General features: G+C 49.4%; 1 protein-coding gene across 2 annotated transcripts in view; it reads right to left on the bottom strand.

Annotated features, from left to right (window-relative positions):
* trappc11 (trafficking protein particle complex subunit 11) overlaps positions 1-19,200 on the bottom strand; it is a 112,385-nt gene that overhangs the window by 12,165 nt on the left and 81,020 nt on the right. For both annotated transcript variants that reach the window (XM_052058933.1, XM_052058942.1), the window contains exons 26-28: positions 18,980-19,091; positions 18,680-18,771; positions 18,091-18,224 (exon numbers count right to left, since the gene is read on the bottom strand). In XM_052058933.1, the coding sequence (XP_051914893.1) occupies positions 18,091-18,224; positions 18,680-18,771; positions 18,980-19,091 (338 nt within the window). The remainder of the gene's footprint in view (positions 1-18,090; positions 18,225-18,679; positions 18,772-18,979; positions 19,092-19,200) is intronic.

The raw sequence follows: 19,200 nt of genomic DNA on the forward strand, positions 1-19,200 counted from the left end.
AAGGTTCGTAGAAAAGACGACGACTGCATGAAGTGTCAGGCACTTGGAAAGATATTAAATATTTTGTCCACAACCAAATTGCGAAAATACAGAAATAAACTTGCATTGTAAATCAAAAGGACAACAGGAAAGTCCAAGAAATTAAAAGCAGCATCAATCTTACTCAAAAAGAGGTAGACAACATTTTGAAAAATCAAATTAAACTGACCACTGCAGAAACATGCAAACAGAAATCTGTAAAATATGTGACAGCCTGCTCTTATTAACAGACAAGATGGACGACTTGGAGGGCCAGTCAAAAAGAAACAACTTGGTCATTAATGGAATAGACGAAACACCAGGATAACTGTGGACCAAAACAGAGGAAAAAGTGCAGAAAATCTTCAAGGAGAACTGCAGACATAGGGGACAATTGAGGGGGAGAGAGCTCACCACACTGGATGGCACGAACCTGGGAGACCTCGACCGAGGCCAGTTTGGTGTCATTTGAAAAACATAAGGACAGAACAGGGATCCTGTACTAATATTTAAAAGGCTCCAAAATCTACTTAACTAAGACTTTACAGATGCCGTGCGTCAAAAAAGAAAAGAACTCATCCCAAAATTAAGAGCTGCATGTGACAGAGGGGATATTGCCTCCTTGAGAAATGACACACTTATCGTCTATCCCCGCACCAGTACTCCATCAAACACAACAGTCTCGAGTTCAACACCGTGACAAACACAATAGAGAACCTAATGGATTGTCTAACTATTGAAATACATGTTGAAAAGATATGACTCTGGCAGCAGTAACAAGACGGGAGTCTTGTTACTGCTGCCAACTCTACCACCCCCAACCCCAACTGCAAAACTGACCCAGTCACAATCGATGAGGTCAGAGCAGCAATAAAATCACTTAAAAATCACAAGGCCCCTGGAATCTGTGCCATCACTGCAGAGCTGCTCAAAGAAGGTGGTGACTCCATGGCCCAGTGGCTCACCCACATCATTAACCATGTGTGGGTGGCAGAACAGCCCCCCACAGACTGGACCCGAGGCATCATCCTGCCATTCTGGAAGCGGAAAGGTGACAAGCAACTCTGTAGCAACTACAGAGGCATCTCACTGCTCTCCATACCCGCAAAACTGTTCACCCGGATCCTTCTCACTCGCGCCCTTCCCGCCATTCGAAGCCATCGCTGCCCCCAACAAGCTGGCTTCATGCTCAACCGGTCCACCATAAATCACATCTCAGCAGTTAGACTCATTGTTGAGAAGGTTAGAGAGTTTCGGAAGGACCAACATCTTTTTATAGCCTTCATAGATCTCAAAGCTGCCTTTGATACAGTCGACCACCTCTCCCTTTGGAACATTCTGAAATACCTTGGAGTGCCACCCAAAATAACCCCAATGTTCCAGCGACTCTACAACAACTCAGAGAGCTGTGTTAGTGTGAATGGGAAGGACTCAGAGTGGTTCCCCATTAACAGTGGGGTCAGACAGGGCTGCGTGGCCGCTCTTGACCTATTTAATTGTGTCATTGACCACCTTATGATCCGAGTCCGGGAGCAAGTCTCAGGCGTGTCGCTCGGCAACTTCCACCTGACCGACCTTGAATACGCTGATGACACCACCCTGTTCAGCAACTCCCTCCAACACCTCAGCAGTGCTCTCTCCATACACCAAACAGAAGCAGCAAAGCTGCGCTTCCAAGTAAGCTGGCAGAAAACCAAACTTATGTATATCGGTGACGGACCAACCCCTCCCCTCTGATCTTTGGCACAGACGAAGTGCAATTTGTCAATTCCATCATCTACCTGGGCTCCACTATTACCAGCAGCGGCGATCTCAAGCCAGAGATTGACCGCAGACGCGCCCTCGGCAATGCAGTCACTGTGGCGGCCCCTCTGGCGCCACCACTCAGTGTCCCAAAAGACCAAAATGCGCATTTATAACTCAGCAGTTCTTCCCATCCTCCTGTATGGTGCAGAATCGTGGCCATTAAACAAGACCCAGGCCAAGAGGATCGACGGCTTTGACAGCAGGTCTCTCAGAACCATCTTGAACATCAGCTGGCACCTCCATGTTTCCAACTCAGACCTCTGAAAACATACCCTTCAGCCCCCTGCATCCCGACTGGCCGCTCAGAGGTGCATCCGTTGGCTTGGTCATCTCCTCCGATTACCCCCGGAACACCCACCTCGTGCCATCTTCTCATTTGATCCAGCGACAGCCGGCTGGAAAAGGCCACGCGGCAGACCCCACACCAGATGGCTTGATGTAATCAGAGAGGATCTCAAACACCAGGGCCTTACCCCGGAGGATGCAGCGGACCTGGCCCATGACCGTGGTCATTGGCGGACCCTGGTGAAGCTGATCGGCTCTACGCACTGCGACGACCCAGCCGAATGAGACTGGGCCTCCGCGTCGCAAGAGCATTTATTAATTATTATTATTGAAAAGATATCAAATGTCATCATAAGTTGCATCTATCGTCGTCGCCGTCGGCATCCGTTCATCTCGGGAGACGATGGTCTTACATTTTCTAGAGTGGCTGTACAACCCAACTCTAGAGTGGCAGTCTGAAGCAGCTGCTGCACACGAAAGAGGATTGCGGTCAGGCAGAGGTTGCCCTTGCCTTCCTCTTTGCTCTTTTTTCTGCCTGCCGGTTGGCTCCTGGTATCCTCTGCCCTCTTGACTCCATTGGTGACTGTGGCCCTCCAGAGCAGACGATTGTTTGCTGAGGCTTCCCACGAGTTCGGGTCGATTTCAGCCAGTTTCATGTCACGCTTGCATCTTTGAAGCGGAGCTGTGGCCTTCCAATCGGGCGAGACCCCTCACACAATTCCCCAGACAGCAGATCTTTGGGATGTGGCCAGCCACCTCAAGCACCTCCCACTGAGAAGAGCGAACATGCTTGGGGTGGCGGCACGTTGGAGAATTTCGACATGAGTTACCCTGTCCTGCCATTTGATGTTCAGGAGTTGTCTGAGCCAGCGTAGGTGGAAGCTGTTTAGTCGTTTCTCCCGGCATATGTGGTCCAGGACTCGCTGCCGTAAAGGAGAGTGCTGAGGACGCAGGCCTGGTACACTTTGAGCTTGGTGTTCACAGTACACTGACTTTTGTTCCATACACGCTTGTTCAGCTTGGCCATGGTGGCTGCTGTCTTTCCCATCCTTGCGCTGATCTCAGCATCCAAAGAGAGGGAGCTGGAGAGGGTCAAACCGAGGTAGGTGAAGGAGTCTACTACCTCAATGTGCGTACCATCGATGGAGATGTCTGGTGGAGTGAGAGTGTCTTGTGCTCGGATGTTTGTCTTCTTCAGACTAATAGTCGAGCCAAACTCCTTGCAGGCATGAGACAGGCCGTTCACTAGTTCCTTTTCAGGACTTCTGGGGTGGATACATTCTTTCCCAGGAGCCTTCCCACAGGAGAGGCAGGAAATGGCTTGTCTAAGTTCTTCCATGGTAGGGAGAGTGTCAAACTCCTCCATGACTGTGAGGTTGGGTAGGGCATTCAGGGCGGTGTCCATCACCACGTTCTGAGTTGAGTACAGCTCCAGGTAGTGTTCTACACAACGTTCGAGCTGTTTGCATTGGTCTGTAATGACTTCCCCTGTCTTGTTCTTCAGCGGTGCGGTCTTGGTAGCAGTGGGGCCAATTGCTGTCTTGATACCGTCGTACATGCCTCTTGCGTTTCTTGTGTCAGCAGCTGTCTGAATCCTATTACTCAAGTTCAGCCAATAGTCATTTGCACAGTGGCGGGCTGTCTGCTGGGATTTGCGTTTTGCAGCTTTGATGGTGTCGCAAGTGCTGGGGCTGGGGTTCTGTTTGTAGGCCAGTAGGGTGTTCCTCTTGGCTTCTATGATCGTATGCATCTCGTCCCAGTGGGCTTTGAACCAGTCTGCAGTCGACGTTCCTTCTTCCCTAATGCTGTGACAGCTGAGGTGTGGATAACATCACGGAGGTGGCAACACATTCTCAATGTCGGTATCATTTGGGACTTGAGTTGGCATTTTCTCATTGAGGACTTCCTGGAACTGCTGGGATCTCTTTGGGTCATTCTGCCTATGCCATGTTGACAGAGACAGGAGGGCCAGGTGACGCAGTCGGCTCCCACCACATTGAAGTCTCCAAGGAGGTATAATCCTTCAATACTGGGTGTCTTGCATATTGCGTCATCGAGTGCCTCGTAGAACTGATCCATGGCCTCTGATGTGGAGCAGAATGTCGGCGCGGAGATGCTGAGGAGATTGACGAAGCCTGCTGCCATTGACAATCTCAAGGCAAGTATTCTCTCTGATCCGCCAGTTGGTGGTTGGATAGCTGCAACCAGTGAGTTCTTAACAGCGAAGCCTACAGCGTGTTGTCTAGGGCTGTCCTGTGGCAAGGCCTGCCAGTAGAAGGTGTCGTTGGGCTCCCTGATGGAACCGCTGTCAGCCAGGCAGGTCACCTGCAGGCAGGCGATATCGATGTTAAGTCTTGCCAGTTCCTTTTCGATAACTGCAGTCTTGCGTCCATCGTCAATCAGTTGGTGGTCTTCAGTGAGTCCAGGGCACATGGTCCGGATGTTCCAGCTTGCAAGTTGAACAGCTGTAGTCTTCTTGCTTCTTTCTTTTTTGCCTTGTGCGGGGCTTTACAGCTTGCTTGTCAAGATGTTCAATCTCTAAGCTCTACGCACCAAGTAGAGCAGGCGAGCTGTGGCGGGACAGCACCTTACAGGCTGGGGGTCTGCCCAGCTTGAGGCGGGCGGTACCTGTCCAGTGAAACTCGCTGATCTCTCCCACCGTCGGAAGTGACTCCAGGCGCTCATTTCCTTCACCAATCAGAGAGAGCTTTAACCGGTAACTGCCGCTTCCCGTGTTGTGTCAATACCTTGCAACATCGCTGGAGTGTCCTCTCCAGTGCGCTACATGCTTGGGCGGGTAATGTGGATAACCTGAGTTGCCCAGACAACAAGCTCCCCCTCACGTCATTGCTGGTCAGATCTAACGGAAAGGACGACCTGATACAGTTCGCACCAGCGCAGCTGAAGGAGTTGCTGGAAGGTGACGAAGAACGCCGTCCAACCGCCTTAGGGGCTCCATTCCTGATTTGCGTTGGGTTTACTCCGTAGCCTTTTCCTGTACCGAGGATGCCCACAAGACAGTGGGACAATTTACCCATGGTTGGGGGTGCTAGATGGCCGCAGTTGGCTCTCCTGTGCCGGCGCCCTTTGATAGATTTTGTTTTTAGTTCTACAGGGTGTTTAGCCACCCTCCTCACGTGTCCTCTTGCGAGGACAGGTGGGGGAGCCGGATTAGTCGTCGACGACCCAACCCTGGGGCAGGTGGTACTGGGTTACAGGGTACCAGTAGCAAGCAGTATCCTGACCTGGCCTCAGTTGCATCTATAGGACACCAGGATCATGTCTTGACACATTCAATAAAAAAAATAACATATGGTAAGTTACTCCAACGATAAGAAAACGTGACTGTGTGGTGACTTTAACATTTATTTAAAACAATTTATTTAACAATTATTCAACCCAAATGGACAAAAAACAGACTTCATTAAATACTATGTACAGGTAACTCCTCTACAACAAAACCTACAGTTGCAAAAAGACCCCTAGTGTGAGAAATTTGTCATGCATTAATGTCATTCCCTTTTTCTGCTTCCCCCTACAATGAAAAATCCCGTTGCATAATCCAAAATCCTTTTCTCCACCCTTGCGTCGCAATGAAGCTCACTACAACGAAAATAGCGACTCCTGCTGCTTAGCTCAGAAACGGCAACAGCAACCACCACACTACGTACATGTGCACTAGTACAGTAAGTATTTGTTTTTGTTAGCAAGTGGTTAAAAATGTCACTCGTCTTGTCCCCTGGACACGGGTAAACCTCAAGAATCTTCATCTAAAGGTTTACCCCTAGCCAGTTCCTATTAAGTAGATGTCCAAACTCAGAAGAGAAGACGTGTGATGTGTGCTGATTCCTTGGACACAGATTACTCACAAACATCTTCATTCGATGGTTCTGATGTGACGGTCATGACTTTAAAGAAGAAAACAGATGGTCGCACGCTGTACAACAAATCTTGCTTCTATGTGTTTTGCTCCAAGACCTACAGAAAAATTGCACACCATTTGGAAACAAAACAAAGATAAAACTCAAGTGGAAAGAGTGCTTCAATTTCCAACTAGGCCCAAAGAGCGAATAATACAACTAGATTGACCCAGAAACAAAGGGAATCATGCCCCTAACAATGACGTTCTGTGAGAAGGTAAAGGAATGGTGATACCTCATCAGAGTAAGGTTCTTATTGCTCTGGAGACAGGAAATCTGTCCCAGGTTAAGGGCAAGAATCTGAATAAAATTAACGTTGATCCCAAGGTAAGAACACATCTGCATATTTTAAGATAAGATATCCTTTATTCGTCCCACACTGGGGAATTATTTAGGAAATAATTGCACCCAGTTTTTTTCTCAGCCAACAAAACTTTAGTTGATATTTTTTAAACTAAAAATGTTTACATTTTGGTGTTCATAAAATCTAAATGTTATCAATGTGGTTGCTCGGTTCCTCAGAGAAACTGTGTTGACAGTCATGCATCAGACACAGATGATGAGGATGACGAGGCTATGACGAATGCTACTCCGACGTCACCATCATTGCCACAACCATCGGGTATGTTTATGATTTTTTACATTGTTATTTCAAAATCTGTTCAATGCCTTCCTGAAAATGTAGAACCCATGTGTGTATTGTGATAATACAAAACATTGATTTTAACCCTCTCGGGGCAGGTGTCGCAGATTTGCAACAACTAAATGCTAATCCCCTAATTAATCCACATTCCTATTTTATGAGCCCGTTTTTACCACTGTAGACCTTCGTTGTTCATGAACAACAGTTTCCCTAATAGATCACTAGATGGTGAGTTTTCTCACTTTCAACATGTCTTCCTTCTTGGGTACACATGAAAGGATTTTCTAGGCATCCATTTCATATAAGTATTACTACCAATCACCTTTATTTTGAAACCAATACTGTATAAGATGAGTCATGACTTATTTAGAGATACAGTATATGCCAATTTGTAGATTTTATCACCTCTGGGTTTTCCCCGAGGGTAGACCTGGGCATTTAACGGCTCGCGGGCCGCACGTGTCAAGAAAACTACAAAATAAATATATATTTTTATTTTACCTCATGCATCGATTGAATATGCAGTTATTTTATTTTGAAGTTGTGTTTATTTCCTGTACGTTCAGGTACATAAGACAATGGGCGCTATTGAATTTATGTTGCAAGCAGGTGACAGGGCTATATGCCCCAAAATGTCTACTAAAAAAAGAAAGGTAAATGCTGAATGCAGGGCTTTCAACAAAACATGGACTGCAAATTATTTATTTGCTGAAGTCAGAGGCAAAGCGGAGTATTTGGTTTGTGGAGACCAGATTGCCGTGTTTCAGGATTACAATTTGAGGTATTTCGAGACAAAACATGCAGAGAATTACAAAAACCTGACTGATGCTGAAATGGCGCGTATATCGGAAGATTTGGTAGCTAATATACAAAAGCAGCAAGGGTTTTTTTTACCAATCTTCATGCATCCAGGAATGCAGCAACCAAGGCCAGCTTTGTGATATCCCACAAAATCGCTAAAAACAGTAAGCCATTTGCGGAGGGGGAATTCGTCAAAGAATGCTTGGTGGACTCTGCAGCATTAATATGTCCGGAAAAAAAAGAAGCATTTGAGCAAGTCCCGCTGTCATGGCGAACAGTGACGAGAAAGATTGAGGGCATTGCGGGAAATCTGGAGCTTCAGCTGCAACGCAAAGTTGCAGATTTTGATTTTTTCTCCTTGGCTTTGGATGAGAGTTGTAATGTCCAGGATACAAACCAATTACTTGTATTTGTCCGTGGATTACATCAGCATGTGTTGTGCAAGTCAGTGATTAAAATTAATCATGTAATTGATGTTGTAACTAAAATAGTAAACAAAAAGTACTGTATTTATACAATAAATATAATAAATTAGCAATATAATAGAAAACATAGCATAAGATGGCTGTGCTATTTACAATAGTTCCTAATGTTACAAAACACAAAAAGAGTTTGGGATCTGAAATCAGAGATCGGAGAGTTTTGTGAAACGAAAGGCAAAGACATCCCACAGCTTTCTGATGAGGACTGGATGTCAGATTTTGCATTTGCTGTGGAGTCACATCCACTGTGACCGCACTGAAGACTACACTGAACACCCAACTGCAAGGCAAGGGCTGGTTTGTCCATGAAATGCACAAAATGGTGAAGGCTTTCATGACAAAGTTACAGTTTCTTACAAGGCAACTGGAGAGCAACAACCTCACTCACATGCAAACCACGAAAGAAGTTACACCATCAGTTGATGACCTCCGCAGGTACTCATCCATGTTAAGAGCACTGCATGGTGAGTTTTCAAGGGAATTTGAAGATCTCAGAACAATGGAGGTTGAAATGCAAATGATTTCCTGTCCCTTTACCTGCAATATAGCTAATGCACCCAGTGATGTCCAGCTGGAACTCATTGACCTTCAGTCTGACACAGTACTTGGCTGAGCATTTTAAGTCACAGTAACTGCTGGGATTCAACTCTTCTCTCAAGGAAGAAAAGTTTCAAAACACAAGAATACATGTGCAGAGGTTGTTTTTTTCTATTTGGCTCGACCTATATATGTGAGCAAACATTCTCCGTGATGAAGTTTAACAAATCATGTATAGATCTTCCCTTACTGATGATCATCTGTCAGCAGTGCTTCGCATCTCCACCTCAGACTTTCAACCTGACTTTGATGCACTTGTTAAAAGATCAACAGAGACTAGATTTTTCTCATTGAACAAGATAAAATAACTGGAAAGCTCTAAATTAGGTGATTTAACTACAAATATAGGCTTTTTTTCTTTTTATAATTGGCTGTTTTTAGAAAGTTAAGAACCTCTTACCAGCAACATATACATCTCAAAAAGTATTTTAGGGTGAATGAGACTGAAAATGATTACTAATATAATGAGACAGACTGATACTAATGAGACTACCCGTCAGCTGCCTCTCGGGTCCCACAGGCCATAAAGGCTCGATAAGACTCCTTCTTCAGCTTGACGGCATCCCTTACTGCTGGTGTCCACCAGCGAGTACGAGGGTTACCGCCACGACAGGCACCAACCACTTTATGGCCACAACTCAGATTGGCCGCCTCAACAATAGAGGCACGGAACATGGTCCACTCGGACTCAATGTCCCCCGTCTGCCCCGGAACATGGGAAAAGCTCTGTCGGAGGTGGGAGTTGAAACTCCTTCTGACAGGGGATTCCGCCAGACGCTCCCAACAAACCCTCACGGTACGTTTGGGTCTGGCAGGACGGACCGGCATCTTCCCCCACCATCGGAGCCTACTCACCACCAGGTGGTGATCAGTTGACAGCTCCGCCCCTCTCTTCACCCGAGTGTCCAGAACATGCGGCCGCAAATCCGATGACACGACCACAAGGTCGATTATCGAACTACGGCCTAGGGTGTCCTGGTGCCAGGTGCACATGTGGACACCCTTATGTTTGAACAAGGTGTTCGTTATGGACAGTCCGTGACGAGCACAGAAGTCCAATAACAAAACACCACTCGAGTTCTGATCGGGGGGGCCGTTCCTCCCAATCACGCCCCTCCAGGTCTCACTGTCATTGATTTTTTTTTCCAAGATGGCGCCCGAGTAGGCAGCCCTCGGCAAGTGCTCTTCAAGAGCCTTGCTTTTTTGTTCTTTTTTGCTGTTTTTGTCTTTTGTTTTGTCACATGTTGTTTGTTGTTTCATTGTGTGGACCTGATATGGACTGTTTTCAGCGCTTTTTGGCCACGACATTCGTCAAAGGAGCAGTATCTGTGCTTGGTGGTTGCGCCTTCTCGGCAGCACGCCTGTACCAGCACAGATTTTGATTGGGAGGAATGTCGGCGCCATTGACTGTCGGTGCTGGACAGACCTGGGGCGCTTGTGTTTTTTGCGCCAGTAATGGGCAGCATTTTTCACAACCCCGATTTGTTCAGTGGCTATGTCAGCGCTGTTGGACAGTCGGCGTTGGTGCGGCTGGATGGAAGGCCGCTGAAGTTGAGGATGAGGAGAGAGGAGCGTTGGCGAAGAGCGCCGATGCGTATTTGGAACCGTGAGTCGCCGCTTGGAATTGAAATGGATTTCCATGGGACAGGAGAAGTGAACCAATCTCTTTTTTCGTCAATGGATGCTACAGCTTCTTGTTGACTTTGAAACTTAGCTTGTAGCCGACGTGTGCACATTTTGAGCATGACGTCTCTGATCCACTGGTTAAAGGACACTTTGATTCTCTCCTATTTAATCTCAAACTGCTTCAAATAACAAAGCGTGTGATGGAAAAGTGGTTAGAACTGCATGACTGTCCGTGTTTTATGTTATGTGTTGTGTTTATTATTTTACTTTATGTTAACTGTTTTGTAAAGCGCTTTGTTACAGCTGCCGCTGTTGTGAAAGCGCTATATAAATCAGCATGTATTGTATTGTATTGTATTGTATTGTATTGCCCACATGAGCATTGAAGTCCCCCAGTAGAACAAGGGAGTCCCCAGCAGGAGTACAGTACTCTCCAGCACACCCTCCAAGGACTCCAAAAAGGGTGGCTATGCTGAGCTGCTGTTTGGTGCATATGCACAAACAACAGTCAGGACCCGTCCCCCCACCCGCAGGTGGAGGGATGCAACCCTCTCGTCCACCGGTGTGAACCCCAATGTACAGGCACTGAGCCGGGGGGCAATAAGTATGCCCACACCTGCTCTGCGCCTCTCACCGTGAGCAACTCCAGAGTGAAAGAGAGTCCAACCCCTCTCGAGAGGACTGGTACCAGAACCTAGGCTGTGTGTGGAGGCAAGTCCGACTATATCCAGCCGGAACTTCTCTGCCTCACACACCAGTTCGGGCTCCTTCCCTGCCAGAGAGGTGACATTCCATGTCCCAAGAGCTAGCTTCTGCAGCCGAGGATCGGACCGCCAGGGTCCCCGCCTTTGGCTGCCGCCCAGCTCGCATTGCACCCGACCCCTTTGAAACCGACAAAGCCCATTATGAAAAATAAAATCGATGGCCTTAACAATTAATTCCTTTAAACATTTCCAAATTCACTAAAAAGTCAAAAAAACAATGTATCACATAATATTCTTTGTTTTTTATTATTCTGTTCTTTTTGTTGTACCCCTTTTCCCGCACTTTCAGAATTCTGGGCACCATAATGGAATCCACTCCACAGAAGGCATGCAAATTCCAGTGCTGTCCTCGATAAGTAACTGCACAAAAGACCCATGCTAAATGAGTCGAGAGCACATCAGTGTCTACAATAAAGTAACTCCAGTAAATAAGGTCAGGTAAATTTAATCACATGGACTGTGAGACATTCACATCCATGTACACTCACCAGAAGAATGTCGAACGAGGCGCCGATGACGTTCCACGGTCGGCGCAACGCCGGATGTAAGGAAGCTAACAGCTACGTTAACCAGGAACAAAGCTCGAAGCCTCAAGAAAGTGGCAACATTGAAGTGGTTTTAAACAACGCGGAAAACGTTCAAGCCTATGAGCACACTCACTGCGTAGAACGACACTCTCTCTCTCCCCCGAAACACCTCTTTAGATCAGCCTAAAATACTTCTGCTCGCGTTCGAGTCCCGTCAGAAAAAGAGAGCGAGATCGATCGCGCAGCAAGCCCTTGATGTCACGAAGGTGAAAACCCGCACCTCTCATTTGCTGACACCCCACTAGTATTCTGTGCCCTGATTCGCTAAGGCCACGGCAACGCTCAATTCCATTTTTTCGATTCTATTAAAAGACAATTGGGAGCAGGCATCAATACCTTGGAGCAGGTGAGAGCACCCATGGATAATCCCAGTTTTATACCGGCTGGTCACGCTGTTGTTATCGATGGGCTTTTGCCCACAAGCAGTGTCCACCATGGGAAATGGGCCGCGTTGGAGGCTCCCAAGGAATCCGCCCTCCCAAAGGGTTTACGAGTTGGCAATTCCCTTTGCACGCTAGCAACCAAGAGACCATACCACTTCTAGTTTGATGTCTACTAAATCGTTCAGAGACTGACAGTCATCGGCATCGCAGTGGAAGGAAGTACCATGTTTCCTTAAAAAGGACGCCAAAGGGAACAGATACAATGAGAACAGCATAGGAGCCAACACCAAGCAATAGTTGGGCAGTTAATGACTCAGAGCAACCAAGGATAACGCAAACATTTCTGTCAGCCAAGTAGAACCGAAAGCACTCAAACACTGCGAATGCCCACCAGGGTAGAGCCGACAGAATACTGTGATCCACTGTATCAAATGCTGCAGTTAAATGCAATAAAACCAGACACACTGGCTGTTCAGTTATTTCCGTTTTTCATGGCCCTCCAGAGTGGTTAATGATGGTCTGGCTGATCCCAGTCATGGCTGTGACATTGAAAAGATGGTGCCGATCCTAAAGGAGAACAAGGAGGATGATCTGGTTGTCTTATTGGGGGGGGGATTAGAAGGAAGAGAATGGGGTAGCAACCATCAATAATAACGTGTAAAAACGTGCAGCCTTTGTGTCACGTCACGTGCCCGCCAGCAGGTGGCGGGTTTTTTCCCTCCGCCATCTGCAAACCTGTCCGTAATTTCGGGCTGATTATCCTCCTTTATTAAGAGGCTCCGGCAGTCCTCTCACTGCCGGAGAATTCCTTACCGTGCCATTGCTCTCTCGCGCTATTTCCTCGATTGATATTACTCGTTGCCTTTTTGCCTTACGGCCATTACTCTTGTTATTCGCGTTGCATCTAAATTGTATTGCTCTAGAGTACCGATTTCTGTACTTCCTCACTCTTTGTTTTTCCGCGAGCGTTTTCGGTTGTTTTCCTTATTTCCTGGTCCTTATTTGACCAGCGTTTTTTGTTACCGTTTTCCCTGTCGGACTCTTTCTGTTCGTTATTAAAACCTTTTTTGTTCCATACAAGATCTTTTCGTGTCTGCTTTACCTAGGATCCACCTCGTTATTTTGTTGTGCACGAGGCGATCTGTCATCGCCTCGGGCGCAACGTGACAGAATTCTCCGGCCACCATGGATCCCGCAGACATCGACAAGATATTGTCCGCTCTTTCCCGACAAGAGCAACAGATGAGTCAGCACGGCCAAGCCCTTTCAGAACTCTGCGGCGCGGTCTCCATGCTGGCTCATCGGTTCGATGAATTCGAACCTCGCTTAGTTCGGGTGGAGGAACGGAGACCACCACCCCCCGGGGTTCGTCCTTCCACCCCGGAAGCGCCCTCCTCATATCCCACTATGGCGAGGGAGCCCTCGCTTCCACACCCCCCTCGTTACGGGGGTGAGCACGGGCAGTGTGGACACTTCCTACACCAGTGCTCTCTCATATTTGACCAACAGCCGTCTGCCTACGCTAATGACGCCGCCAAGGTGGCGTATGTTATGAGTCTGTTGACAGGTCCGGCGGCATCATGGGCGATTGCGACCAGTGACGCAAAGCCGAATCTCCGTTCATCATTCCCGGATTTTGTGGCAGCCTTTCGTCGGGTGTTCCACCATCCCGTGCGGGGCAGAGAGGCAGGGGGTCGGCTACTCGCCCTTCACCAGGGGAAGCGGTCGGTCGCGGACTACTCCATTGAGTTCCGGATCCTGGCCGCACAGAGTGGATATGACGATCGAGCCCTGTGTGGACTGTTTCGCCGTGGCCTGAACTCGCAACTAAAGGACGAGCTGGCGACCCGCGACCACAGCACCGATTTGGAGGAGCTGATCGACCTCTCCCTCCTCATGGACAATCGCCTGAGGGAGCGAGGCCGGGAGCGTGGAAGTGATCGGTATCCGTCTCGACGCACCACGTACCGTGAGGAACATCGTGGGTTCGGTGATCACTCCCGGGGCCGGGAGACAGCAACCACGGAGGAACCGATGCAGCTGGGCGGCAAGGACGTTGGTGCAGAGGAAGGAAGGCGCCGTCTCCGCGACCGTGCTACGACAGACAGCGCTCAACCACCTCCTCACGCCGCAACCAGCTATCCGGGGTCGTCCTTACATGTCCACCCCGAGTACTGTGAGTCACGACCTCGCGCGTCACCCCCCGAGCCTAGGCGTGTCGACACGCGACCGGGACACCCCAACAGACTTGAGCTCGAGGGGGAGATATTTGGTTGGTCTCGGTCAAGGCGGGTTCGGGCCCTGGTAGACTCAGGAGCGGATGACTGTTTGATGGACAACAATCTCGCATCCGAGCTGGGTTGCTTTTTGGAGGAGTTGATTGAAAAGAAGCGGGTTCGTCATCTTGATGGGCGTCTCCTGGCGGTAGTAACACATAGAACGGAGCCGCTAAAGCTTCTACTCTCTGGCAATCATATCGAGCATCGCCGGTTTTACGTAATGCGGTCCCGCAACGCTCCGATCATCCTCAGATTGCCCTGGCTTAAGGCGCATAACCCCGTGATTTCATGGGCGCACCCAGCAATCGATAGCTGGAGCCAATATTGTTATCAGCACTGCTTCCAATCAGCCGTCGGGAGGCACGAACGCGTCACGCCCCCCCGAGGAGATCTGCCTTGACGGAGTGCCGGAGTGCTATCGGGACCTTAGGGAAGTATTCAGCGAGGATCGCGCGCGCTCCTTGCCCCCACACCGCCCCTACGATTGCGCTATAGACCTGCAGGCGGGCGCCCCGTTGCCGACCTCGCGGCTGTATCAGGTATCCCAACCCGAGCGCGAGGCGTTGACGGAATACATCAACAGCTCGCTCGCTGCAGGTCTCATTAGACCATCACGTTCACCGTTAGGGGCGGGTTTTTTCTTTGTGGGGAAGAAGGATAAGACCCTGCGACCCTGTGTAGACTATCGGGGATTAAATGAGATCACGATCAAGAATAAATACCCCTTACCCTTGATAGACTCCGCCTTCGCCCCACTGCAATCGGCCACTGTCTTCTCGAAACTAGACTTGCGCAGCGCTTACCATTTGGTTCGCATCCGGGAGGGTGACGAATGGAAAACCGCTTTTAAGACCCCCCTGGGCCATTTTGAATATCTAGTTATGCCTTTTGGACTGACGAACGCCCCTGCCGTATTCCAGAACCTTATTAACGACGTTTTACGGGACATGATTAACATTTTTTGTTTCGTTTACCTTGACGACATTTTGATTTTTTCCCGGTCATTACACGAGCACCGGCAACAGGTTAGGCTGGTGCTGCAACGTCTACTGGAGAACCGGCTCTTCGTCAAGGCAGAAAAGTGTGAGTTCCATGTCCCCGTCATCTCCTTCCTAGGGTTCATTATAGAACAGGGCAGGTTACGAGCGGACCCCATCAAGACGCGTGCGGTCACTAATTGGCCGGTTCCTACCAGTCGCAAGGAACTGCAGCGCTTTTTGGGGTTCGCCAACTTCTACAGACGTTTTATCCGCGGATACAGCCAGATGGCGCTTCCCTTAACCCACCTTACGTCTGTCAAGATCCCGTTTAAGTGGGATCCTACCGCGGATGCGGCGTTTGCTAACCTGAAGGCGGCGTTTACTAGTCCCCCTGTACTACAACATCCTGATCCTGACTATCCTTTTATCGTAGAGGTGGACGCCTCGGATTCAGGGGTGGGGGCGGTGCTGTCCCAACGCTCTCCGGTCGACCAGAAGCTGCACCCCTGCGCCTTCTTCTCCCATCGGCTCAGTGCCGCCGAATCCAACTACGACGTGGGCAACCGTGAACTGTTGGCAGTTGTGACCGCCTTGCAGGAGTGGCGGCACTGGCTCGAGGGGGCAAAGGAGCCTTTTACCGTTTATACGGATCATAAAAACCTCGCTTATCTCCGCTCCGCCAAAAGACTAAACGCCCGTCAGGCCCGGTGGGCCCTCTTCCTCACCAGGTTCGACTTCGTCCTTACCTACTCTCCCGGGTCTGAGAACACTAAGCCAGACGCCCTTTCCCGTCTCCACGAACCTGCGGGGAGGGACCGATCCCCGGAGACCGTCCTCCCGACCCAGTGCATCGTGGGGGCCGTCCAATGGGAGATTGAGCAGCGGATCCAGGCAGCCCTGGAGGGGGTTCAGGTGCCGGCGGGATGCCCAGCGGGGAGGCTGTTCGTACCTCCTTCCCTCCGATCTGAGGTACTGCAGTGGGGGCATGGGTCCAAGGTGGCGTGTCACCCCGGGGTGAACCGGACTGTACAACTCGTCGCCCAGCGTTTCTGGTGGCCGGAGCTCCGTAGTGACGTGACGGAGTTCATCAAGGCCTGCACCTCCTGCACCTGCGGCAAGTCGTCCCATCAACCTCCGGCGGGACTGCTCCAGCCAGGAGGCGATGGTCCCACATCGCCCTGGACTTCATCACGGGCCTCCCGCCTTCCCGGGGTCGAACTGTCGTGCTCACGATCGTGGACCGCTTCTCCAAGGCTGCTCATTTTGTGCCTTTGTCCAGGTTGCCGTCGGCGCTGGAGACCGCCAACCTCCTCGTCAGACATGTCTTCCGTCTCCACGGCATTCCGGCGGACATTGTGTCGGATCGGGGGCCCCAGTTTGTGTCTCGCGTCTGGAAGCGGTTCTGCCGGTCCCTCGGTGCTACGGCCAGCCTGACCTCGAGATACCACCCCCAGTCCAATGGACAGGCTGAGCGCGCCAATCGGGATCTGGGGGCGGCCCTCCGCTGCGTGTGCCTCCACCGTCCCGCATCCTGGGTCGACCACTTACCCTGGGTGGAATATGCCCACAACACCCTCGTCTCTTCAGCCACAGGCAGATCTCCATTCATGACGGCTTACGGGTACCAGCCACCGTTGTTTCCATCCCAGGAGGGGCAGGTGGAGGTCCCTTCTGTACAGCACCACCTTAAGCGGGCCCATCACGTGTGGAAGGAGGCCCGGGCTGCGTTGTCCCGCACTGCGACCCGGAACCGGCAGATCGCAGATCGTCGTCAGCGTCCGGCGCCCTCATATGTGGTGGGACAGAAGGTGTGGCTGGCAACGAGGGATCTTCGCTTGGCCGGCACGTCTGCAAAACTGGGACCCCGATTCACTGGACCATTCGAGGTCGAGGCCGTCATCAGTCCCGTCGCAGTCAGGCTCCGGCTACCGGCCTCCATGAAGGTTCACCCCGTGTTCCACGTCTCCCTGCTCAAGCCTGTGTCTTCCAGCACCTTGGCGCCTCCTCCCGCTCCGCCGCCACCTCCGCGGGTGGTCGATGGTGGTCCGGTGTACGCGGTACGTGCCATCCTGGACTCTCGGCGCAGGGGCAGGGGTTTCCAGTACCTGGTCGACTGGGAGGGCTACGGGCCGGAGGAGCGGCAATGGGTGCCCCGCTCCTGGATCCTTGATCCGTCCCTTTTGCGCGACTTCCACACTGCTCATCCATCCAAGCCGGGTAGTCCGCCGGGAGGCGTCCATTGAGGGGGGGGGGGGGTACTGTCACGTCACGTGCCCGCCAGCAGGTGGCGGGTTTTTTCCCTCCGCCATCTGCACACCTGTCCGTAATTTCGGGCTGATTATCCTCCTTTATTAAGAGGCTCCGGCAGTCCTCTCACTGCCGGAGAATTCCTTACCGTGCCATTGCTCTCTCGCGCTATTTCCTCGATTGATATTACTCGTTGCCTTTTTGCCTTACGGCCATTACTCTTGTTATTCGCGTTGCATCTAAATTGTATTGCTCTAGATTACCGATTTCTGTACTTCCTCGCTCTTTGTTTTTCCGCGAGCGTTTTCGGTTGTTTTCCTTATTTCCTGGTCCTTATTTGACCAGCGTTTTTTGTTACCGTTTTCCCTGTCGGGCTCTTTCTGTTCGTTATTAAAACCTTTTGTGTTCCATACAAAATCTTTTCGTGTCTGCTTTACCTGGGATCCACCTCGTTATTTTGTTGTGCACGAGGCGATCTCTCATCGCCTCGGGCGCAACGTGACACTTTGGTGGCATTCACCGACTTTCTATCTCAAATTCCTGGGACGAATTTCAGAAATGGTACTTCCTTGACAAAATATTGGATTAATATTTGTGAAGAGTTCAAAAATAAAACTCGATCTTTTTCGATGAGCTCCTTCTGGTGACAGAATCTACAGAGGATGATTTTACCTGTTTTAGTCCAGAAAACATGAAGGATTCTGATGGTTCGACAGATATCTGCACCTCCTGTACCAGAGCTGTTCTATTCTCTATATGGAAACAAACTGGAAGAGACTCTCGGACTCTTCCAAAGGGAGGGATATCTACATTGATATGAAGACAACACAGGGCAGAAAAGAGAGGATATGCATTCATTAGATGAGTTGCATTACACAAACATTTTCATTCCATTATTCTTGTTCTATAACAAATTCTGACAACATGGCCTGCATCAAAAAATTAAAGGGGCTGGCCAATTGGCCAAACATTGGCACTCATTGTATAGTTCTGGATTTAAAAATAATAGCTGCGTCCCCAAACACATCCCGCACCCCATACGCTCCAAAAGATTCACTACTGATTTTAGGCTTGTTTTCTGATGGTTTTTGGCGATAAAAAAGATTGGTTTCCGGGGGAAAATAATTATTTCCAGATTGCTCCAAAATGAATTGATAATTGAAAATGAATGCCATTATCTGGCAAAAAGTCCCTTTGACCCTGCACTCACACTGGGTCATTTGAGCTCAGTCTCAAGACAGTATTGGCGAAGTATACTAACCAGCATGGATGTAGAGTGGTACACGCTCCAGAGAGGCATGTGGCAGAGTTACTGTGGTGCTGATGAGAGGACTATCTGGACTGGAGGAATGTCTGAAGTGAATTGCAATCAATAATTAAGAACTTCAGAATTTCCCTGGTTGTATTCAGTCATCAATATTATGAACAGATATGCAATGTTCATGTGAAGAGTGAGTTTTGAGAGACTTAATGGTCTAATTTAAATACAGAACAGGAAAAGGTTTCTGCTTCTTATCTCTGGATTAAGTAGGGTGTGAAGGGTGAATGTTGGTGCATATACCTTCTCCACAATATGACGTACTGTCCAGTAGCCACGTCATTATTATTGTCAGCCAGTGGTGGACACCGAAGACACAAGCATTCACTTGCACACTCATCTTTCCGCAGGATCACTGAGACAACAGCACAAAGTAAAATGAATGCCTTAAAACATGATTTATTAGACAGAGTAGCTTTGTCAATTAACTTTTCCACACCATGATTTTTGTTTTAACTCATTAT

This window comes from Hippocampus zosterae, chromosome 1, assembly GCF_025434085.1.
Source record: "Hippocampus zosterae strain Florida chromosome 1, ASM2543408v3, whole genome shotgun sequence".
In the NCBI taxonomy this organism is placed as follows: Eukaryota; Metazoa; Chordata; class Actinopteri; order Syngnathiformes; family Syngnathidae; genus Hippocampus; species Hippocampus zosterae.